The sequence below is a fragment of the Pygocentrus nattereri genome, chromosome 3 (assembly GCF_015220715.1).
Source record: "Pygocentrus nattereri isolate fPygNat1 chromosome 3, fPygNat1.pri, whole genome shotgun sequence".
Classification (NCBI taxonomy): domain Eukaryota; kingdom Metazoa; phylum Chordata; class Actinopteri; order Characiformes; family Serrasalmidae; genus Pygocentrus; species Pygocentrus nattereri.
Window position 1 is genome coordinate 26857028 of NC_051213.1, and position 26279 is coordinate 26883306.

The window sequence follows — 26279 nt, forward strand, 5'->3', positions numbered from 1 at the left end:
TCCTTCTTGGACAGCTTTGGCTGGTACTTAAGCAGTGGTTTATTGGGAGTGCTCTCTGCATTATCTGCTGGTTATGACTTACTAACTGTAAGAGCAGAGGTTGTGATTGCTGATGCTTGTTTTTGCAAGTATTTATTAGAAGTCTGTTTCTTTCAGGATTTGGGGTTGGCAGATGGTGCACTGTTCAAATTGATGGGCTTGTTATACAGCATAGTGTGATAAATTCAGTGTGTTTGAACACATTCTCCTATTTGTCTGGAGATCAAATGATGCTGGTTCAGCTCTTTGAAAGAAGCATTAGGATTAAAGAATATTCTTCTTACAGGCTCTCTTTGTGGTTTGAAATCTTCTGAGCTTCCATGGGAGTTGGATTCCATCCCATTCCTTTCCTGCTCTGGTTTTCCACACACACACTTTAGGGGTGACATGCTTCAGATTGAGAGTTGAGTGCGGTGGTTTAGTGTGAGTGAAAACAGCCTGTTGCATCTCTCTTGGCCCTGAAGATCTGCTGCTTTTGTTTTTCCAGCTAAACCATCATAGTCGTCTGTAAGGCTCTCTGAACTCTTCCAGAACTCTAACAAAGCTAACAGTGCTAAAAGTGCACTGCTTATTGGCATAGCAGTATACAGCAAATAAGTAAATACTTATTTTGTGAACTCCATCACCCTGCCACATTTCTTGAGAGCGGTGTGGCCAACATGATTGCATCCAAGCTTTGGCAAAGATGTATGCACAAAAATGTTGACGACTATGAGATAAACCTGAACCTTAAGCTCCAGACACTTGCTTTAACCCCCAGGCATTTGCAGGCTGGACAGTGGGATAGAGGCTGCTAATAGATTCACATACTGACCAGGTTCTCTCAAATGTAAAGTTTTGTCCACGGGGACCAAACCAGACTTAAAGGTGTGTGGACTCTAAAACTGCAGCATTGAATCCTTTGGGCTTTATAGCCCGAACACACACATTCCTCAAAGTGCCTTTGCACACTCAGAATCCTGGTTCTAAAGGCTTGGTCTCTTCGTCCAGCCAGCAGGAATGATGAAATCACTACAGTCCATCTCGTCTAAGGATGCTAGACTGTGAACCTTGCTCCCCTGGGCTTGGCTGATAGCTCATAGCACAAGGTCGAGCGGTTGGATACAGAGGGGATATCGCTTACCAGATCAGCTCAAACAGGCCCAAACCAGTGCATAATTTCCCAAAAGGACAGCCAGGCTGCACTTGCCAGGTGTTTCTCTCTTACTGGCTCGCCGGCTCTGAATGATGAAAGGTTGTTTGGGCTAGCAGTAACGCACAGCAGGGTGCAAGCTGTTCCTTCACTTATGCACACACACACGCGAGCGCGCACACGCGGGCGCGCACACCCCTTGTCACTGAATGCCAGATGCTGCATACGGAGTGCCATTTTCTGTACCAGCCTCACTGCAATCACACATTTGAACATTTTCATAATGTTTCTCATAATACTCATGTGACCCTCGGACAATTACGGGGCTACTGTATAATAATGTATTTTTTATTATTAATTAACAAGATCGGTCGTTTATACAGATATCTCAGAATAGTGATATGAGCAGTGTGATTTGCAGTGCATCTAAGATTTGCAGTTTTTGCTGTACCGACCAGGGGCCAATCTTTTTACATCTGCCTCTTACTGAGAGACTGACTGACGGAGAGACTGACGGAGAGACAGCATTGAAATATGCATGCCAAGCGTTGCAAGAGACAAACACGTGTGTGACATGAGCGAGAAATTTTCACCTTGCAGTGGCATTTTTTTAGTTTTCCAGGTGAGGATAAAATTATGAAGCACTAGCACATTACCAGTAAGTGTACCAGAATGTGAACTGGAAGAGCATTTTGGTGTGTTGATTTGCTACTTTTAAAATGATCAAGAATCCAAGGTTGCTCGCTCTAATACTATAATGCTATATGTGTTGGCAGCTAGAGAGCAAGTGGCTTTTGCTCGTGTTTTTACACTCTTGAGGGAAAGTGTTAAATTTGCTCGGTTATATACATGATTCTGTGTAACTGTAGCAAAGTATACATACAACAAGTGTGTTCCCTTAAAATGTATTAAAATTGTCTTAAATCTCCTGCTAACAATAGTCCTAGTGCCTAGCTAGAGAGACATAGCATTAAATGCTGCATGCTGTGTATATATAATTTAATTTCTACAGTGTTGTCCCATGAAAAGATGTAAGAAAATATTTGCAGAAATATGAGGGGTGTGAACACACACACACACACACACACACACACACACACACACACACACACACACACATATATATACATATATATATATATATATATATATCATATTTCTGCAAATATATTTTCATGGACCAACATTATAGAAATTAATCTTGGATGTAACTTTTAAGTAGTCAGTGTACAGTTTGTGTAGCAGTATAGTATATTTACTATCCTCTGAAAATAACTCAACACACAGCTATTAATGTCTAAATAGCTGGCAAAACAAGTGAGTTCACCTCACAGTAAACGTCCAAATTGTGCTCAGTGTCAATATTTTGTGTGACCACCATTATTATCTAGCACTGCTTTAACCCTCTTGGGCATGGAATTCACCAGAGCTGCACAGGTTGCTACTGGAATCATCTTCCATCCCTCTCTGATGACATCAAGGAGCTGGTGGATGTTTGACAGCAATTCTATTTCTCACATCCTCAGAGTTCTTTGCCATGAGGTACCATGTTGAATGTCCAGTGGCCAGTATGAGCAAATTGTACCCAAAACATCAAATTTCCCCATTCACGCCTGGAACTTAGTACTCTAACAAGTCACATGACACCAGGGATGGACAACGACACAATTGGGCACAATTTGGACATGTTCACTGTGAGGTGTACTCACTTGTATTGCCAGCTATTTAGACATTAATGGCTGTGTGTTGAGTTAGTAAGTTTCATTTCTGTACTGTTGTCCCATGGAAAGTTGTAATAAAATATTTGCAGAAATGTGTGGGGTGTACTCTCTTTTGTGAGATACTGTATACATATATACATTATATTGCCAAAAGTATTCGCTCGTCTGCCTTCACCCACATATGAACTTGGGACATCCCATTCTTAATCCATAGGGTTTAATATAATGTCGGCCCTGTAACAGCTTCAACTCTTCTGGGAAGGCTTTCCACAAGGTTTAATAGTGTGTTTACTGGAATTTTTGACCATTCTTCCAAGAACGCATTTGTGAGGTCAGACACTGTTGGCTGAGAGGTCTGGTTCCCAGTCTCTGCTCTAATTCATCCCAAAGGTGTTCTGTCGGGTTGAGGTGAGGACTCTGTGCAGGCCAGTCAAGTTTTTCCACACCAAACTGATTCATCCATGTCTTTATGGACCTTGCTTTGTGTACTGGTGCACACTCATGTTGAAACAGGGAGGGGCCATCCCCCAACTATTCCTCCAAAGTTGGGAGCATGAAATTGTCCAAAATCTCTTGGTCTGCTATTCTTTTCCCTGGAACTAAGGGGCCGAGCCCAACTCCTGAAAATCCCCCCATCACCAACTTTTACACTTGGCACAATGCAGTCAGACAAGTTCCAAACCCAGACTCGTCCATCGGATTGCCAGACTGAGAAATGTTATTCGTCACTCCAGAGAACATGTCTCCACTACTCTAGAGTCCGGTAGTGGTGTTTTACACCACTGCATTCAATGCTTTGCATTGCGTTTGGTGATGCAAGGCTTGGATGCAGCTGCTCGGCAATGGAAACCCATTCCATGAAGCTTTCTACACTGTTCTTGAGCCAATCTGAAGACCACATGACATTTGGAGGTCTGTAGTGATTAACTCTGCAGAAAGTTGGCAACCTCTGCGCACTCTGCGTCTCAGCATCCGCTGACCCTGCGCTGTTATTTTACATGGCCTACCACTTTGTGGCTGAGTTGCTGTCATTCCCAATCACTTCCACTTTTTTATAACACCACTGACAGTTGACTGGAATATTTAGTAGTGAGGAAATTTCACAACTGGACTTGCACACATGATATCCTATCACGATACCACACTGGAATTCACTGAGCTCCGGAGAGCGACCTTTTTTTTTTTTTTTTTTTTTACAAATGTTTGTAGAAGCAGTCTGCGTGCCTAGGTGCTTGATTTTATAAACCTCTGTCCATGGGAGTGATTGGAACACCTGACTCAGTGATTTGGATCTGATGCTCATTGTGTAAGAAAACAGGCCTTGATGCTTGATTCGTCTCGGTCTGCTGCATCTGTAGCCTGTGATTGGCTAACACAGGCAATAATTTTCACCAGCTGTTTTTAAAACAGGAAAATCTGCCACATTTGATTAAAGCTTCTTCTTGAGTCGTGTATAAAAACACAGCAATCATCACAAAACAATTTATTCCTCCATGTTCTAAAGAAAGATCTGCTGGATGTGCTGTAGGTCCCACCCTCATGAAATGATTGACAGGCTGGGAAGTCTGTGAAAATGTAAGTGCAATCAGCTCGAATACATTTTCAAAAGCACTTTACCACAGAATTAGTGCAGTTAATTACCACTAGTTTAGCTCTAAGGTGCTCTTTAGAGATGTCATTAGGCACCTGTTCCAGATGATGATCTGAACATCACCAGAGAAACAATGATAGATAAAGCGCCCGTCCCATCTCACCAGATCAAGGGCAAAGAAATCAGTTTTTTTTTTTGTTTTAGAAAAACATTTTAAGGAAAATTAAGTGCTGCGATCATGTGGTGTGCTGTATGCCTTTTGCCTAATTAAGAGAGTTTTGCTCAAAATAACCATATGCCAATATTGAATTTATAGATAAATTCAAATTAAATCAATTCAGATGCTGAAATCATCCAGATGCTATGGTGCTTTTTATTAAATGGATTGATTAACAGCCAAACGCAATGTTTCTCTGACATTATCCACAATTAAGTACAAAAATACACAGCTGCACTCAAGCTGTTGCCCTGTGTGCTTCTACAAGTCCTGATTTCTTTTTAATAAACCTTATTTGGACATTTATTGTATTATGTTGGTACCCATTTCTTATGAAGTTTGTTATATAATCGCTTAGTATTAAGCCTCTTAAAAGTAACCCCCTTTTTTACATTACTGAAAATAAATGACATTAACCAGCCTTGCTGAGAGAGAGACGGACTAAGACAGGCACTGAGAAATGGCAAGAGAATGCATCTAGGCTAATGTATGATTTATGCTCTCCTGTGTCTCAGTACATTGCAGTGATGAAAAATGAATATAAGAAATGCAAGCAACAGGAGAAGAAGGGTATGCTGTAACGTAGTATTTGTTCCATAGCATCCTCTCTTCTCAGATGTGAACTTGTCTATCTTAATATTTCATAGGCTGTATGTTGCCGGCATTGTAGAAATAATTACTACAGTTTTTTTAGTGTTATTTAAACTCCCATTTCTATATATCGGCCTTATAGGCACAAAAAATCTTAACAACTTTAAAATATTGATAATACGATTGATAGCAGTTACATATGATGATTGTTCCTATATTTTGTACCAAATAATACATTACTTAGCCTGCTACAGATCCAAGTTGTAAGCATAGGTGACATTATTTGTCAAAGCTGTTGTAAAAATGTGATCCACTTTTATCCTTTTTTTCCCCTTGTACATAAGAAATCCACGTTGAATCGGCATTGAGTGAAATAGCAGCAGCATTCTCCACATCCGCACATTCCTATTATTAAAGGTTCACCTTTTGAATTCTTCACTGAAAGGAATTTCAAGCATTGCCCTGTTGTCATTCTGTGTGACATTGACAGTAAGTGACATTGCTTTTACAAGCATTAAGCCCTTCACAGGTTTTGTGGCGAATTTGAAAGCAGTCGTGCATGAATACGCAGCAATTAAAGCAGTAAAACTTTATTGCAGTTGTGCATGTTTTTATCACACGTGTCTCAGCCTTAACCTTTTGGTAAACCTCTTGTTCCAAGAGAGGCCAGTAAACCCTCCTTCTGCAAATTTCTTCGAATTGAGAGTGCATGTGCCTCAACAAGGTCACACTGTTGTCACTGATGTTAACCACCTTAAACAGTTCTCTGTTACCAGCTGTAGAGTGTATAAAGACGTAATGACTAATCATTCCTCAATAGAAATAAATGATTTTATATAAATGCGTATGTTATGTATATTGAAATCGTAGGACTTTAGGTCCCCAATGTCAAGTACAGTTTACAACATGGATTGAGAACAAAATAGTTAAGATAGAGGAGAGCGATGGAGATTTACTCACATCTGCCTTCTGCATTGATTCTATAGAGCCATGGCTCTGGTATTATCAGATGATTTGATATGCAAGATCATCCTTCCGTAAAGTGATGTTGGATCCCAGTAGGTGGGTAGAAGCTTTAGAATCAGCATCCATGTCTGTATGAGAAGCTTGTTAAACTACCGTAATGTCTCTTGATGTGATCCAAGTCTATTACCAGCAGTAAGAATCCAAAAGAAGAAAGAGGAGATATCTAGTATGAAGTTTCAGTTAGTTCTCCAATACATTGAAGAAGCATATCCATGAATAAATACCACATGGTATTTATGAGCCACATGGAGATGCTGTTTTGTTGGCCTGTTTTGACAATCTGTACTACGGGCTCAAAAGATCAGTTTGGACATCATACTGCACGTCATGGCTAAAATGACCAAAACACATCAAATGCATCCACATCCAGCATTTAGCATGTGAAAACTGTTAGAACACTCAAATAACATGTTCAGTAATAGTGATGAGTAATGAAAAGTAAACTCCGCCCTCTGTTACAATATTACAATATTTATTATAATAAATCAGTGCATTTACATATAACTACCCATTTAGCCTACAGCAGTTTAGCCCTGCTCATTTACACTGAAGCTGTAAGGAATCTTTCAGCTCTGACTTATTCCTAAATGCACTAAACAGAGCAGCCAATCAGAACAGAAGTCATTAACATATGTTATTCTTAAGGGTACACTAACCAAAATGTCCTGTTTTGCTGCAGGATAAAAAAAAATGGCATGTTATGGACTTTTTAAGGAAGGTGACCACTGAGAATCTTATTTAACAATTCACAGATCTCAATTAAGTCATTTATGTCAGTCAAGTAATGTTTGTTTAGAACTATTGTATTATTAGTATTGTAGTATTAAATTACACTGGCTGCTAATATTGGTTATTTGCTTTTTATCCTTTTAAAAATGGTATTTTTTTTTAAATGTCATGCTCTAATAGATGCTCCGTCTTAATGGATCTTGCACAAATACACTTCTTCTAATTTGTGTTTGAACATCCCAAGAACATGGAGGTTGGTGAACAGCTATTAGTGTCATAGCAGTTTGAGGGCTGCTGCTGTCGTCACCCAAAACCCAATTTTATATCTTCCAGGCGAAATGCTTTAGTGGGTGAGGGATGAGGTATAACACGGAGCAAATGGGAAGCAGTGATGGAGATTTGATTTCCTGGCAGAGCAAGAAAGCTCAGTCTCTGATGAGGCAGTGACAGGCTCATTACTAAAGAGGCAGCAGGCAGGAATCATTTAGCATGTGAGTGGAATAACTCCACTTCAGACACAAGCAGCTAAGCTATCTGATCCTGGGTGATGGAAAGAATTCAGTGAGGGAAAAGGTGCTCTTTTTTTTTTTTTTTTTTTTTTTTTAAATTCATTTTTCTGAACTGGTTAAAGGCACGATCCGTGTTGCAGCCCTTACCAGCTTGCTTATTGGTACTTTTAGTTCGCTCTTGCTGTGCAGGCTACTCTTTGATGCACCCTAAATTGTCTCTCTTGTCTGTTTTCAATCTTTTTCCCTGTGGAATGCCTGGTTTGTGTTCTGTCAGTCTCATTGTGGGCATAGCTTCAGACCAGTGCAATGCCTCGGAAATGGCTGTACCTTTGGGCTACTGCTTTGAGCTGGCTACAAATACTTTAAAGTCCTATACCATGGATTCACTTCTAGCTCTTGCTGTAAAGGAGCAATAAAAAAAATTGAGCTTCAGTTGAGAAGAGCAAATTTTTAAAGCGTGTCAATTAGTTACCCTTCTTGTCTTCCAGGCTTGGCTTTGTACACGATGTTAGCCACAACTGAAGATACCTCAGACCATCCGAGTGGCACTGTGCTGTATCCCTAAAGGCCAAGAACATGCTCTTTTGCCTCTTTTCTACAGTTTGGTGTGCAAAATAGCTATGCTTTAGCAAGCCCCCTTCTGCTTCGGACTTGCGCTCTCGAGTAATCCCATTTTAGCCTTGTGTGTTTTATAAATCTGTTCTTTCCATGCCCATACCTTTCCTCTCATCTCTTGTAGAGAGCAGTGTAAGCTTCCCCAAGCGCTCAGCACTATGAGGTCAGAGGGGTTGACAAACCTTTCACGCAAGACCTATGGGGAGGCCCAAGGGCCAGGCATATGTGATCACTTTTGTTTTGGCTTGTTCTGCACCAAGACCCATAATGCTTTGTTTACATTCAGCATTGGAATCTGGAGATGACTATCTCACCCCTCACAACAATCAATGTCGAACAGAAAGTATTTTCACGAGGTAGAGATTGTAGAGAGATCACCGTTTGACATTTATCGCTGGTAATGTTGTTTAGTTTAGGGTTTTTTTTATTTGCTTTTTTTTTGCTTATTTATGCTTTTGGATGTGCAGATAAATAAAACAACAAATGCATATATACATAAAACAAGCTTAATCATTGCAGTATGTAGGCTCTACAGTATGTGCCACAAAAGTTTGTCCTTTACAACATAGAATGTCTGGTCAACCAAGGCAATGTATTCCATTGTTTTTTTTTTGTTTTGTTTTTTTTTAGTGCTTTCCAATTTTTCATATTTTCATGTTGATCTGCTGCTGTTCAAATGTTTGAACACATCTAAGATTGAAGAACAATTGAAAGAACAGTACACTGCCCGAAAACTGTCTTAGCAATGGAAAAAAATCTTAAATCTAGTTTAAATGTGTAATATGACTAATTGTGAATTACATCCATAATTATTGATTGTCTGTGTTAAAGTGGTAGTTTGCCCAAAATTGTAATTGTAATAGAATAAACAGAATATTAATAATGCATATTAGTTTTTTTTTTTAGTTCACTTGAGATCATTTATCTCCCTTTTGTTTGCTTCACTCGCTTGCCATTGAAGCAGCACTAGAAGCCTAACCTAGAGCCCCAAGTGTTTGTCTTTCTCATCATGTTGCGTGTCCATGTTTTGGTGCACTATATTGCCAAACGTATTAACTCACCTATCCAAATAATTGAATTCAGGTGTTCCAGACACTTCCATGCCCACAGGTGTATAAAATCAAAGAACCAGCGTGGTACCGTGATAGATACCGCAATGCAAAGCACCGAATGCAATAGTGTAAAGCACGCCACCACTGGACTCTAGTGGAGACGTGTTCTAGAGCATTGGAGACGTGTTCACGCTTCTCCATCTGGCAATCCGATGGACGAGTACTTGTCTGACTGCATTGTGCTGAGTTTAAAGTTTGGTGGAGGGGGGATTATGGTGTGGGGTTGTTTTTCAGGAGTTGGGCTCGGCCCCTTAGTTCCAGTGAAAGGAATTCTTATTGCTTCAGCAGACCATGCAGATTTTAGACAATTTCATGCTCCCGCCTTTGTGGGAACAGTTTGGAGATGGCCCCTTCCTGTTCCAACATGAGTGCGCACTAGTGCGCAAATCAAGGTCCATAAAGACATGGATGAGTGAGTTTGGTGTGGAAGAACTTGACTGGCCTGCACAGAGTCCTGACCTCAACCTGACAGAACACCTTTGGGATGAATTGGAGCACAGACTGTGAGCCAGGCCTTCTCATACAACATCAGTGTCTGACTGACAAATGTACTCCTGGAAGAATGGTCAAAAATTCCCATAAACACACTATTAAACCTTGTGGAAAGCCTTCCCAGAAGAGTTGAAGCTGTTATAGCTGCAAAGGGTGGGCCGACATCATATTAAACCCTATGGATTAAGAATGGGATGTCTCAAGTTCATATGTGGGTGAAGGCAGACGAGCGAATACTTTTGGCAATGTAGTGTAGCATGATCAGTGACTCATTGAGGCACATGGACTGTGCCACATGTTCATTAGCACCCAGAATGTGTCTCATGAGGTGCAGACTGTTTAAATGCTGTTTAAAACCCCTTGCATTCTGAATGTTTATGATATGCCCATTATTAAAACTTCTTATGCATTCTTTCCCTTTGAGTAGGCTTTAGGTCTCAGTATGCATTTGATAAGAATATTCTAGCCCTGGTGACAGGCATGAATATTTTACCACCACACCATTGTTGTATCTGAGAGGGGTTATGAGGTAGACACTGTTATTTTAAAGCCAGTCAGGCTTGCATTATTCACTCGCATTACAGACATCTGTGATAGAGAGCCTCAGTTGTCCTCCGAACAGCCAGTCCTCGTTCACTCCCTTTATCAATAATTTAACCTGAAAATAAACACCAGTGCTCTTTCTGCGGAAACCAACCGCCAGCTCATCTAGTTCAAAGCCATGAAGGAGCTTTTATTCTCTGACTGTCTTGTCCGAGTTAACCCCATAGTCTCTTGCTGCTTACCTAGGGTTCAGTAATCAGCGATGTGCAGTGCGATGGGAATATTTTTATGAACGCTCGTTATTCCAGCTCACTGCCAGACGGTGCTGTCTGTTCAGGGAGCTTCTTGTCCCCTCAGTGCTGCAGTACAGAGCCTACGGTGGACAGGCAGATGCAGTAATAAGCCTCGTTTTTGCATCAGCACGCAGGGAGCGAGGCGAAATGCTCTAACTTGTCTGCGGAGACGCTCGACTGTCCCCCGGAGGAGCCAGCCTGCACAGGAGCCACTTAAGCAGACTCTGGGGCGACGCTTTGGCTGGCTGAAACAGGGCTCATTGTTCCCAGCCCCTGCCATTAGAAGAGGGCCTCATCTTGCATAATGCACAGGCTTCCTGACACACGCTGAGCTCTAATGCGCTTCGGTGCCGCCCGCAGTGACACAGCAGATCATGAGCCGGCATTTGAGCTCCTGCCTGCCGCCTGCACCACCCGAGGGCATTGATCCAGCGTGCAGAGGGGCGGTGCTGATACGAGACTTAGTCTGAGTGAACACCATTGACCCCTCAACCAACCACGCTTATACGCACACACATTTCCACCCCGGTGACCCCCACTACAGCAGATGTCTGGAGAGATCAGATGGAGATTCCTTGAACCCGGTTCAGTTCTGCAGGAGTTCCTCTTGCCTGCTGCGATCACCACTGAGTGTGTGAGAGGATGGCAGAGTAGGCATATTCTCAGAGGCTGAAGCCAACCCGAAGACACTGAAGTTCTCCCTCATTCAGTCCACATAAACGCACATCACATTGTCCATCTCTTCTCACCCATGGAGAACCCATCTGTGTCCTCACCACACTGATTCCTGTTCCATCATATGCTACAGTGTAGAGTGATGTAGGCTCTCATGACTGACTGTGGCGTGGGCTGCATTTGTGCAGATCCCATGCTTCTGAAAACACAAATACATTTGGACAAAATGTCTCCATGCATCTTGGTGACGTTTGGCTTTATGGCTAGCAAATGACCTCTTAGTGCAATTCTTATGCCACTCCCATGCATTCTTTACTGTACTATATTTTCAGGGATGCATCACATAAATTGTCATACAGCTGAACCCAGGTCAACACTGTCAGTGTAGCGAGGTGCTAAAGTCCACAGCCTGTCTGTGTTCTAACATATCAAAAAAAAAAAAAAAAAAAAAAAAAAAAAAAAAAAAAAAATATATATATATATATATATATATATATATATATATATATATATATATATATATATATATATATAAAATGCTATTATAATTATATATATAATGCTATTAAGTGTGTGTGTGTGTGTGTATGTATGTATATATGTATGTGTATATATATATATATATATATATATATATATATATATATATATATATATATGTATATATATGTGTGTGTGTGTGTGTATATGTGTGTGTGTGTGTATATATATATATATATATATATATATATATATATATATATATATATATATATATATATATATATATATATATATATATATATATATATATATATATATATATATACACACACACACACACACACACACACACACACACACACACAGTTAATAGCATTGTTGTATTAGAGATGTGCAGAATGCCATAGTGATAATACTCTAATAGTGTTAGTAGTGTAATAATAGTGTAGTATAAGTTGCTTATATAATACTTTAAAGCAAGAATAGATGATACTCAACTGCATTATATGCCACACTAAAGATCTCTGGAGAAATCTCCTGTACCATGCTGCATATTCCAAAAAGTATTTGCCTCTTTTTTCCTTCCTCTTTTTGCTTAGCCCAAAAACAATGTTTCTCCTTCAAGCATTTTGTATAGAAATAGCTGTAAATGCCCCCCCCCCCCCAAGTTCTCTTGTCCCCTTTTCCAGTTTGCAATGTTTTTTTCCAAGGCATACTCAAAGATTTCAAAAGTGCCTGTAAAACAGAGAGCTTTTGGAATGTTTGTGCTTTTGGAAATGTCGGCAGGGAAATCCTGCTCTGCATGGCCCAGGAGAGAGCTGACTGAGTAACTGTCGCCGCTTTAGTCTGCAGAAAATGCAACACTGCTAACATGAAACATTACAAGCTGTACAGTGCTGCTTTATTGAAGGTTATGTTTTCCACAGTCTTTGCCCAGAGCTCTTTTTCTGACTTCTCATGTCTTCAGGCATGTGGGGATCACTTCTATAAACCACAGCCCAGCTTTAAAGGGACGGGTGGCTCTGAGACATCTCATCATCCTGCAGTTCTCAGCTGTTGTGATTATTATTTGCCTCTCTTTCGCTCTCGCTCTCTCTCTTTCTCTCGCTCGCTCTCTTTCTTTCTTTCTCTCTTTCTCTCTATTTTTCACACTGGTTTTTAAAGTGATAGCATAGCCAGAAACAGTTCCTTTAGCAATACCATAGAAGAACACTTTTGGCTCCCTGTCTATGTTTCAAAAAGAGATTTGTGAGTGTGAAGAACTAAAGAACCTTAACATAATTAGATATTCTTTTATAATAAAGATTTATTACTATTTTACCATTACTAACATTATATGTAAGAACTCAGAAGCCATGTGTCAGTTTGCTGGTCATATTGGATAGTAAATGAAATGACTGTTTGTATTGTAGACACCATGACCCCTGGTTGTTATTATCACACAGGTCTAATTCACAGTTGAAGATGATTGTTAACTACAGTAGTTTTATAGCTCCAACATGAAAATAACTACATAGCTCTAACTCACAACTTTGGGTTTGACCTCTGAGACGTGGGTTGCCACCTCTACTCCTGGAAATCTGCAATTTCATTCTACCCTAGCTGTCATGTAACATTATCCATCCAGCTAATCCTTGTCTTCAGTAGACTTTTAGCGGCCAGAGCAGGTGTATTTGATTCGACCTGCACTCCAGGAGAGGCTTGTTGACCTGTGTCTCAAGCCAAAAAAACAAAACCAGTTTTGTACCAGTTTTTTGGATTGAGATGGTTTAGCTTCCGTTCTTGTGTAACACAGCTCTAGCTCTGAAGAATCTAATTTTCAGAGTTATTCTGAGGATAAAGTTCAACTGGAGTTCATGCCAACTGCAGTTGCATGAAAAATGCTGATGCTCTAATCAATGGGACTGCTTTATGTAAGCAGCCTTCAGACACCAGCTAGATCAGACAGCAGTCCTCTCAAAGGAGATTGAAACATTTCTTAGAGTCTGTAGTTATTCATAATTCTAGTTGTTTTGTAACACCCTTAAGAATACACAGGAATGCGTATCTATGTTCAGTGTGTGCTCTTTATAGCACTTCTAGACTATGTAGTAGACTGTTACAAAGCATCATAGTCATGCATTATGTTTCAAAGCATTATGTTTACAAAGCCACACATTTGAATAGATTAGCCATATACATTATTAATGCATATGATTTCTTGAAGATAACTTTTTGTCTGTCTGTCTTTTTCTCAGGAAGGCACAGGAGCAAAATAAGAAAGTGGTGGTAGCAGGTTGTGTTCCTCAGGCTCAGCCCAGAATGGACTACCTCAAAGGCCTGAGCATTATTGGGGTAAGAGCTTCTTTTTCACTGTGTGTAGCATACACAGCAAAGAAAAGTACATAATGTGCTTCATATGAATGTGCCAATGAATGTGCTAGAGTGGGGAGATGGTGGTTGTTTAATCATGACTACGCCCTTGAACCGCTGGAGAAATCCTGCCTCATGCAAATGAGCCTCCAGCTTTGCATAACCCACCAAGGCTGTTGCGTTTCTAAGCTATCCAGAAGTTTGAGATGCAAGCATGGGTGCTATGCAAACCAACATGTTAGATAAGCTTGAAACTAAGGAGCTGCTGAGCACTTGACTTTAAATTTTCCGCTGGTATCTTGCCTCCATGAGGGAGCTTTTTTTTTTTTATTTCATCTGATTACATTATTTATGTTGCAGTTTTTATTGAGGAGAATAGCTCAGTAATGAATGGTCAGGGCTGGCCATGGATTAATTACTTCACTTAAAGAGGCAAGCAGACTGCAATCACCATGACCCTTGTTATGGCAGTTTGAACATGTTAAATAAGTAAAGTGTTTCTTGTGTCTGGTGCAGTATTGCCTTATTTCATGGTGATGTTATTTTGTAGGTTTATTATTTATAATTTTTTTAAATTAACATTTAATATTTTCTCTTCAATAGACTTAAATGAACTGAAACACAAATAATCTGCAAATTAGAAATATTTTGAATGAGAAATATTTTGGTGTTCCACCAAGTAAGTTGCTGCAGTATATGTGGAATGTCTATGAATACTTATTGTTAAAGTAATTTTTCAAAAACGATTATCTGTACAGTAACTGTTATGCTTGTAAAAACCATTAATAATTCTAAATTGTAACATTACAGTAAATGCAAACGGGTATTAACGCAGGAAAAAATTGAGGATTTCTAATTTTCACAAAAAAGTTGTGTTAATGTTGGCTCATATGTGGACAACAGGAAGTTTTGGATATAGAGTCTGTCTAATGAAGTTTTAACTTGGACAGGCTTATATAAATGTAATAAATTTAATTTAGACAGATTGTGTTAATTATTGTTATTAGTTAGTATGGAAATTTACAATGTATTAGCTATCTAGTTAGCAGCAACATCAGGGGCCCCTAGAAATTCTGCTTAGGCTAGAGCTGGCTTTAAATGTTTCTAAGCAGAAAAAAAAAAGTCAAAATCAGCTATGAAAATGGCTTGATGGCTAACTGTCGTACACAACTGTGCTGTTGTAGTGAATGGCTGAACTACTAATTCACCAAAAAAAAAAACTGCACAGAACTGGAAGTTAGGCTCACAAAAATGATGATTATGCAAACAGAATGTGAATTTGTGTGCGTTTTCTTCAGCTGGATTGAGATCAAATTCATGTATATTAATCAGAAATGCATTCCTTGAAACGTAGTAGTCCATTTAGGGGGCAGTGGTGAGTAATGTTTGTATATTTGAGCTTAAACCTTGTCTATCATCAGTAGCTAGGTATCTGAGCAGCCAGTTTACTTCAAAACCTCTGTACAGTGAACAAAAAGACAATGAAATTGTTAGTTAAATTTTTTTGACGGGGCTTATCAGTAATGACTATTAGGCAGCACTAGTCTTTTCATACAAAATAGTGGAATCTAGAACGCTGTTCCGCAGTGAGATTGCCTGTGGTGATATCAATCGTTTAGACCATACATGTCAGGAGAATTCACAGACCTTTGTTTATAGTTTGTGATCGACTTTTAGGGAAGAGAACCAAACAGAAAAAGAATAATTCCATTTGAAGTCTTTGGACACTTTGGAAGTCCTCCACCCTCCCTGTTTGCCAACCCATCTCAGCGTGGAGGTCTCAAAAGTAGCTCTCTCTCTGTCTTACTCTGCAACCCAGCTGGACAGGGGGCATTGGGCAATTTAAAACCCAATGTCACAGGGGTCGAGTAACTGTAGCTGTGGCCTAAAACCCCCTTGGTCCCAGTGGGGTCCTGTTGCCTGCTTTTCATCTTTATTATATTTTTTTCCCCCAATGAAGTTAAAAGAAGCAGTAGAGAGGGGGTAAGTACAGTCTTCCTGAAAAAGGGCATCGATCGCTGGAGCAGTGGGATGGATGGAGGGCGAGGGGAGGTGGAAGAGGGGCACTCATCTCCTGGCCCAGCGGGACACCTGCCGGAGCAGTGGAGCATCCAAATGGCAGAGATGACCTGCTGCTAGCCAGCCGTAGACAACTACACACACTGACCCTTAGCTTGCATGAGAGGGAGCCTTTGGATCTTGGAACACAGCTCTGGCTTTGATTCCCTTTAAAGTGAATGGCGTACTTCCGTACACAGCTACCTCTTCTGCTACAGGGAGAAAACAATGGGAAGAATGAAATATTTACACAATTTTCCCCTTGTTATAAATCAAACAGCCAAGACATGTTTGGTGCCTTTAGTTTTGTACTGAAGCCACTGCAACTAAAAAGGATTTCAAGATTAAAGCCACTAATTGCCATCATTTAAGCTGCGTTTCCAAATCATCACACACTTACTTCAAATCATGAGGGACATTATGTAATCTCATATAAACTTGCTTATGATCCTGTTTGACACTGTTATGTATAAAAAATAAGAAAAAGCACAGTGCAAATCAGCCTTCAAGATGACTACTACTACTGTATTTAGCTGTACATTGGGCTTTAACAAGGGGAAAAGTATGTGAGTTTAAAATTTCACCAACCAATTTCTTTTTAAATATTTCTGTGGTCATCAACTTGTCGTTCTAAGAGAAGGAAGAATTAAGATTTTGTACCTTTTCTTATGGAACTGGACTGATGTACTCAGTTGTTGCATTTACCTTGAAATCCCGGCACCCTCCCGTGCTGTCAGGTTGCCTGTGCACGCCTTTGTCTAGACAACAGATTGACACTTGACTTTCAACTGGTTGGCTTTGAAGAAAAACCCCCATAAAGTGGGGATATAAATCTCGGCCTGGGGTCTGGGCCAGCCCAGCCTGGCTCAAAACGCAAACGGTTGCTGTGGACAGAGCCTTCTCAGTCTGATGACAGGTTAGTGATGCTAAACGGCCCTCTTTCGCTCCAACCTGTCTCTCCTCGAAAACCCACTCAATAAAATTACCTTCTTCCTTTCTCTGTGATTCTCGTCGACTGCTCTGCCGGGCCTGGTCCCTGCTGGTCTAGCGTTCAGACAGCACAGCGGTGCCTGGGCCCCTGTAGGGCACCTGTTCAGAGCAGCGTGCTGCTTAGAGTGGACTCAGACAGGCCTGCCATTAGGGAGATATCGATTTTGATTCCTTTACTTGTCATGCATATAAGTGGAGGCTGGCAAAGGCCTTGTGCCTCTCACAATCCATGGGCTGCTAAAATCGTAGGTTGGATGAAAGAGTGAGAGAGAGAGCGCACTTTGGGCCAGGCTATTTAGCCATAGGGGTACAGAATGCAATTGCAGCACATTTTCCTCTAATAGGTCAGATTGAGCAATCTCTCAGTCCCCATGCAGAAATGAGAGCAGTTGAAGAAAAGGCTAGTGGAGTAACTCTCTGGGCTTCTGGAAAAGCACTCTTGGTTAGTTTGGTTTCTCTTTCTTTAGCACTTCCTTTTATCTGTGGTGACTTGCAGGTGTTTTTTTTTTTTTTTTTTTTTTTGGACCCCTCCATCCCCTCCCCTTATTGCATTTATGTAGTTAATGTTAAAAGTTATATTGTGTGAACTATGTGCAATACATACCGTCTTCAATTTAAACAGTCTTTATTCTAATCACAGGAAGGCATCTTTTTCTGGATCACCGGCAGTGCAGTACAGTGTTGTTTTTTTACCAGCAAAGATAATCAGGGAATATTCCTTAGTGACAGTTTGTTTACTCAGACAAAAATGAATGTGACAATAAAGCTGCTTGAGGATGCAGATGATCACTAATTTTTTCAGCATTTGGTGGACAAAATACCAGGTGTACATAAGCAAACATAAGGTAGTGTGTTTTTCAATCCATGTATATTTCTTATAAAAATGTTATGTTAAAGCAGGCCTAGGAAATGTCCAGGTTAACGTATCAGCTAAATTATAGTCATTGTTTCATATTGAAATGTAATTTGTAGTTCACACAATTCACATGCCAACACTGTTGTACTCAGGAGTTAGTTAGACGTCCGTCCGTCCGTCCCCCCCCCCCCCCCCCCCCCCCCAATTTGTCTTCAATTCCACAGGCTAGGTAAGACTCCCCCAATCACACAATACTATCAATACTAGGAGGGTGAAGGCAGGATAGGCTTTTTCCAAGACTTGTGAAGCCAGACACGGCATCTTTTCGAACTGCTGCTCACGCAACGTCATTGGACAGCTGAATGTGCTTGGAGGAAAGCACCATCCGCCACTTCTGTTACATTAGCTAACAGACGCCCGCGCTGACTAGCATCACTAGGGAGATGGTGTGGGGGGATATCTGCTTCATTAATCAAGTGTGCTGGTGATGGAATTTAGTTAGTCTATGTGATGACAGGGCGTGTAGAGGAGAAATCTGGAACCAATTTTTGTTATTTATACTAGCTGATGAGATAAGAACTACTTTTTTTATTAGAATTTTTGTTCGTTTTTACTGTATTTGATAATTTGCTTTTATTCTAATTATATCTTGTGCTTTACAAGAACAAGCACATTTATTGCAAAGAAAAATGTTTATTAATGAGCTTAGGTGCCTAAGACTTGTACATGGTACTGTACAACTAAATTTGGAGATTTACGTTGCCTGCATTTGATTAGTCGTTTGCTTTGATTAAACATATTGAAAATGAAATCGGAATCAGAGCCAATTTTATTTGCCATGTACCTTAATAGGTATTAGGAATTTGTCTCTACCTTTAGTCACCACACAGGTCAAGGCACTTTATGTTCAGAATTGACACCTTCTATAAAAACGAAGTACTCATTAATCTTATGGGTACATCTGCATAAGTAAAGAGAGCAGTGAAAGTGGTATTTCATATGGGAGTTAGACTGTGCATTTGTTGCACTTTGACTGAGTCATAAAATATATTTGTCTGTAACCTAAGGCTAAATTAAAAATGGGGCAATTGAAATGAAGACTGGAAGGAGACAGTTGCACAGTCAACACCTTCTCTTCACCATGAAGCTCTTTAATTATCCCATAATTGTCCTAAATGAGAAGTCAGGAAAAATGTGACTCACAGCTGCTGCAGTGTTTATGAACTTTGCATATCATGGTGGGGTGGAGAAGTTTATTATGAGAGAAATCTGATTCCCATCAGCCGACAGTTAGAATGAGTGTGTGCAGTCCAAACACACACAATTTTCTCAGGCTTTTCACCTTCAGCCATGACAGACTGAGAGAGGCAGTGCTGATAGAAGTGCTTTTCCATCAGCAGACGTCCGTTGAGACGCTGCTGGAACCCGGCGCTGCATCATTCTGATTTCCACATGCCAACTTGGAGCTAAAGGCTTACATCATCATGTAGCTCAGCAAGGGGCGTCGTCTGGCCTGGGCTCCCACGGCTGTAGCCCCAAATGTTTTTTAACCAGCCCTGGACCTTGTAGCAATAACACGTCACACTTTTCACCTCGACTCATTTACACATTACGCTCCTCATCCATGACTTCATTCAGAGGCATGTTCACCCACTCTTTAAATTTAGAGAGAGAAGTGGTACGGAAAGAAAGCAAGAAAAAGAAAATGTGTGCATGTGAGAGTGCAAGGGAGAAAATGCCTGAATTGGCAAATCTGCTCCACTGTACAATAGTAATAAATTTATCTAATTAAAGTAAGTAAACTGTTTTTAAATTAAGTTGATTGAACATGTAATAGTAAGTTAACAGTTTATGGTTTTTGGTTAACTCATTATTTGAAATAGTCAAATTAACGTTTAAGATAGACTTGAAATTTTTTTTTTTTTTTTTTTTTTTTTTTGTAGAACCTGTTGAGCTGCAGAACTCTAACAGTGTTTATCAGAACACAGTATTACCCAGACAGAATGCTTTGTGTTAGCATGACTCTTTAAATTGGAAATATTTCTTGTTTGGTTTTAGGCAAGATCAATCTTACTGAAAGTTTAGCCTTTAAAGTATATATAATGTGTATCTGTTTGCAGGGCATTAAAGAGGAGAGAGTGGAAGAGATTGATATCCATGTGCAGAGAAAAAAAACATCTATATTTTATAGCACCCAGTCAACATTGCTGAATCGCTGCACATTTGATGTGTAAATCTTTACATCTCCATTTACCCATGTCCAAAAAAACCCTTTATTTAATTGAAAATAGTACAAAGACAACATATCAAATGTTGAAACTGAGAAATGTTATTATTTCTGTAAAATGATATGCCCATTTTGAATTTGATGCCAGCAACACATCCAAACACTAAAACCCACAGTTTATGAACACACTTGATTGCTGCATACATAATACGCATGTTTAAACTCCAGTGCAGGGAATAAACCATATATAAACAGGATTCAGAAACACCACCGCTTTCTCTGGGCCAGAGCTCATTTGAAATGGACTGAGGCAAAGTCAGTCGAATCAAAAGTACAGTATGCTTTGGTCAATTCAGTAATCATTACACTTCTATTTGTTCTCAGAAATAAATGCAGCATAGACCCCCCCCCCCCCCCGTTGTGTGCAGGTGCGTGATTGGCCACTTGGGGGTGTCTGGCAGTATAGGTGGTCACTAAGCCACCATCTTGAATCTTACCCCTTTGGCCTAACCTAGAAGAACCTAGTCTTCTTTGCTTTGTGACTGTTTGATTATGCTTTGAGAGCTTGGGGACAGTAGGGGACAGGTGCCATTTTGTTTTGGTTACCTTTGTTTCTCCTGTTTTATGGAAGGGTCTTAGAGTAGACATATGTATTTTTCTTTTTAGTTTAGTTAAATTCGAAATCGTTAGTTGTGTTTATTATTTTGGCAATTGCTCGTCCCTGAAGCCATCACCTCAACTTCTTTGAGCTTTTGAAGAAAATAAACCTGTCATTTTTGGTTTAAATGGTGTTCGGTGTCTGGTCTGGCAGCAGGTCTGGGGAGAGAGCCTGATCCTAGATCGGGTCATAACAGAATTTTATTTATTTATAAATTAAAAAAAAAAACAAAAAAAAACTATTTTTAAACTAGAAAATGACGCAAACATTCAGACTCATGCAAAGTGTAAATATCAGTGAAGGCCGAGTGTGTGGATAAACAGATCACGAAACAAAGACTGAATTCTCTCTTTCTCTCTTTCTCTCTCTCTCTCTCTCTCTCTCTCTCTCTCTCTCTCTCTCTCTCTCTCTCTCTCTCTCTCTCTCTCTCTCTCTCTCTCTCTGCTTATCCATTCAGGTTCAACAAATTGATCGAGTTGTGGAGGTGGTGGATGAAGCAGTCAAAGGTGAGTTGTAATGTGGTTGTGATCTCTCACTCACTTTCCCTCTCTCTCCTCCTCTCTCTCTTTCAAGCTCATCACACTAATGTTTAGTTTGCTTTTATTATAGCTTTAACTGGTAACACTTTACTGTAGGGCACAGTAACGAAGGCTACATGACACCTACATAAGCACTTCGTGACAAACATACATAAACATTTATTCCAGAAGGTGTCAGCTGTCATAAAGACTGCTTTTGTCAACTTTGTCAAGTTGACATAACAACTATGTCAAGAGACATAGATTTTTGGTGACATTAGGTTGTCATGACATTTTCTGAGGTGAAATGCCATAGCATGTTATGTCGACTGACTTTGTGGCTTTGTGTTTGGTACATCAGGGTGACAGTGCTGATATGACACAGCTTAACAAAATGAGACAGTTGGTTAAACTAAACAAAAGTGTTAATTTCAAGGATTACAAGCGCAGTAGTGAGGTTGGGCACTGATTCTGCGCGAATAAGCCTGGCATTCATCAAAGAAAACAGACTACACTGAAAGTGAAGTAAAAGTCTATGAAATTCTTTGTACAGTTTTATTCCATCATGTGCAAATTCTGTAACCCTTTACTCATTCTTCATTAAAGAGAAAACAATGGTGCAGGGAGAGATCCTGTTGAGGGAAGAAGATACAACTCTTTAGTCCTTCCTTCCAAGCAAACTGGCTTAGGTCTTCAACTTCTCTCTTGAAATATCCTTCCATAAAATACAAGCATGCATCTAAAGCTACTGCTTCAGTGTCTTGGTCTCTTAAGTGGTAGAACACAGTTCTCAGTAACTCTGCACTGCACGATCTCTCAGCTCCTTCTGTCATTGTCTGAAGAACCACGCACTCTTAACTCAGTCTCTAGACTTGTTATAAATATGTATCTTACTGTATTTAACTATATGGTATGACTTGTCTTTTAGAATATAGATTCTTACAGTCTCAATCTATAGTATTCTGTAGTGATTTTGCTTCCAATGTTTGTACATTTTGTGCAGGTTAAGAGAATCTGCTAAATGATGAAAGAATATGGGTTATGAAAAATCATTTTCATGAATCCTTAATCAAATACCATGACGCTGTAATGACACTCTCGTGCATGTCTCTGGCCCTTAAGTCAGTTCCAATTTACAGTTCATAATATTTTTATGAATCCTTATTCCAGTGTCATGACACTCTTATGCATGTTCTCTCTGGCCCTCTCTTAAGTAAAGTGAGTTCCATTTTACAGCTAATATTTTTTTTATGAATCCTTATTCAAATAGCATGATTTCTTATAACATCTTCATGTATATTTTCTTCCTTAACTAAGTGAGTACCATTTGATATTCAATGTAATGACAGTCATATGTACAAAAGGTACTTGAACTTTAATATATGACATTATTCGGAACTTATGGCTGAAACAATTTTTACATAGAATGCTACATATGAGTCAGAATAAAAATCTGAAGCTGGTTCTGCCATTCGGTCAATCTAAGGTGGTACTTAAGCAGTATGGATGTGCGATTACCTCATGACGCCATATGTCCACCTTGTATGTCTGCCAAGCGCGTTCAATATGAGTGTGGCTGCCTGTCCTGGCATCAACAAAATTGTCTTTGTGGCATACAGAGAAATGTTGATATCCATACTGACTGAGCTGACCCCTATACGCATGCCATTCGTCGCTTATGTAACTTCCTTGTTTCACATGGTGTCTGATCACACGAAGAACACGGCGTGAGCGTGTCTTCACAAGTTTGAGGTTTGGTCTTCTAGTAGTTATCCCGACCTCCAGCATACCGAAGACCCACTGCCATTTGCGATGCCAGCTGTTGCCAAATATTCATCGATTGTACTAGAGGAGGAAAAAATCCATTTAGATGTAGTGCACAAAATAAATAAATAAATAAAAATCCTGTAACATTTACAGTAAATTAATAACAGCTTAGTTGCAAGCAAATAATTGTAAACATACAGCAATGGACTAAGACATTTTACCGTTATCTTACTATATTTCTACAACATTAAAACCACAATAACTATTGTAAACACACAGTACTTTGCTGCAGGGGCAGACAGATAATAAGAAATTCACATTAGGCACTTGGGTCCTCAATGTATCTGTAGGCCAAAATGAAGTTTTTGTGGGCCACATTTGTAGAAATACTTTAATTGTATATTTATTGGCGGCACGGTGGCGTGGTGGGTAGCGCTGTCGCCTCACAGCGAGGAGGGCCTGGGTTCGATTCTCCGGGTTCTCCGGTTTCCTCCCACAGTCCAAAGACATGCAGTCAGGCCAGTTGGACATGCTAAATTGCCCCTAGGTGTGAGTGTGTGAGTGACTGTCTGTGTCTGTCTGTCTGCCCTGCGATGGACTGGCGACCCATCCAGGGTGTATCCTGCCTTCCGCCCGAAGACTGCTGGGATAGGCTCCAGCACCCCCCGCGACCCTGATGGAGAAGCGGCTTAGAAAAGGGATGGATGGATGGATGTATATTTATTACATTTACAATTTCAAAGTAATGCTTTATTACCAAATTAATTGTCAGGTGCTGCTTTGAAATGAAAATATTTAGTAAATTTACATCAATAACACCCATTCACTTGTGCCCATTATGTGAGCAGAGAGCCATTAGGTGAAGCAGTATATTATAAAAACATGTGGAGTTACTTATATTAATATTCATTTTCACTGAATCAGCTAAAGCATATATAGCTTGCAGGGCTTGTGTGTGCTTAACAAAAACATTATTCAAAAAATTACTGGTAATTATTAGATACTGCTCAGGGATAAAACAGATTTTTAAAGTAATGGTAAATATTTGTGAATTTGACATACTAAACATAAAGCCACAAAGTCTATGAAATGCTATGTCATTTCACCGCAGAAGATGTCATGACACAACCTAATGTCACCAAAAATCTCTTAACTTGACATAGTTATGTCCACTTGACATCGAAGTTGACAAAAGCAGTCTTTGACAACTGACGCCTTTTGGAATAAGTGTTTATAAATGTTTATGTATGTTTGTGTTGGTTGTCATGAAGTGCTTATGTAGGTGTCATATAGCCGTTGTTACCGTACCCTACAGTGAAGTGTTACCTTTTTACTTCATTTTCTCTTCTTTAAACGATACTCCTGCTTTGCCTGTTTGGCCTCCAGGCATTTAAAACTCCCATGGTCAAAAAAAAAAAAACCTACTCTCAGCACCTTGAATCTTCTTTTAGTTTTATTCTTTTCCATAGAAGTTATGCTTTCAAAGCTGGCAGCTTTTCTCCCTGCAACGGGAGTGATTGAGTGGGCTCTTGTTTGACCTTCATCCAGAAACTTCCCCTGAATATGTATATATGATTTACAAAATTGATTTCAGTAGGTCAAATTGCACTTGAGGAATGCTAGGTGAAGGCCCTTGCCCTCCCTGAATTACAGTCTCTAAAGCAATGAGAAATAAGAGGGAATGTAAGAACAAGGAATGAAAGCCTAACAGTATAAATAATTATTTAGAGCTTCACTAAGTGAGCAGGAGTCAGAAGATTCCCACTAGGTTCACGCTAGTCACATTTAACATTGTCCAGTCTTATCCTGGCTTGTTACAGCCTGCAGCCCAGCAAACAAATTCACAATAGCATGGCAGATGCGAGGCAGACCCTTGCAGAAGAGCATGGATGGTCTTATTTGTTTCTTTTTCCTATAAAAATCCTTTTTCCTATATTGAAAATCTTTGGTCCAATTGACAAACCTCCGTCATGACAAAATGCTAAGGCTCGACATTTTCCTGTTCTGCTTCGATGCCTATAACACTGTGTGACTTGGTCTTCAAAAATTTAATGAAAAATCAGAACTAACTGGTTTTGCTGTTCTGACATTTCTGATTTTCTTCTTCCCAACCTTGATCGCAGTACTTTCTTAATCCTTATTTTCTTAATCCTTCTGAATTGCTCATCTTACAGTATCTTTAACAAAAATCCCTGATGGCTTGGAAGTTACATAGTAACTTTATTTATAATATATATGAATAAGATAATATAATTATTATAATAAATATAATTGCATAATTAGTTATATAGATCTATATATTTGCTAACTGTATATTTTTTACTTATCTATTTTTTTTTTACCACTCTACTGTCCCTCTGCACTTTATATGTAAATAAGATTATATTTTTCTGGTTAGATGATAACTACATTTCATTGGCTCTGTACCTGTATTCTGCACAATGAAAAAGTTGAATGTAATATAATGTGAAAGGTATCAGATATGTTTGTATTTGATTTGTTCTTCGTTAATCAAAATAAAGCCAAAATTTGAAGAAGGATTTTTCTTTCTGCCAAAGAAAGGCTATATACCAATTCAGAATGTTTGAAAACAGAAATGTTGGCTGTATTTCCAGGTGAGCATTTTAATTTAAGTAGCTGTCAGTACAAACAGAACAGACAAAGCATTGGCAATAAAATAAAATCCTGTTGTATTTAAGCCTGTAATGTGAAATATATCTAAGTACATAATAGATTTAAGTTTTGTCTGTTTCTCTCAGCTTTCAAAGGCATGTACAGCTGATATAAGTTGTCATTAATTCTAGAGAGATCCTCTGTCTTTGGTAATGCATCTAAAAGTAAATTTATTTTAAAGCAGGATTTGCAGAGAGATTTCTCAGTTTGTCAGGTTGATGCTTTTAGCTCTTTTGAGTATTTTAGTTGTTATTCTAAAGCTGTGTAGGAGATTTCAGCATTCCACCCTTCATCAACAGAGATCACCTCTGTCTGTCTGTCTGTCTGTCTGTCTGTCTGTCTGTCTGTCTGTCTGTCTGTCTGTCTGTCTGTCTGTCTGTCTGTCTGTCTGTCTGTCTTGGGCTTCCCTGAA

General features: G+C 39.5%; 1 protein-coding gene across 1 annotated transcript in view; it reads left to right on the forward strand.

Moving 5' to 3' along the window:
- The window catches only part of cdkal1 (CDK5 regulatory subunit associated protein 1-like 1), a 365636-nt gene that overhangs the window by 93079 nt on the left and 246278 nt on the right, over positions 1–26279 (forward strand). Inside the window, exons 5-6 of the mRNA XM_037537371.1 lie at positions 14006–14102; positions 21367–21415. Coding sequence (XP_037393268.1) covers positions 14006–14102; positions 21367–21415 — 146 coding nt within the window. The remainder of the gene's footprint in view (positions 1–14005; positions 14103–21366; positions 21416–26279) is intronic.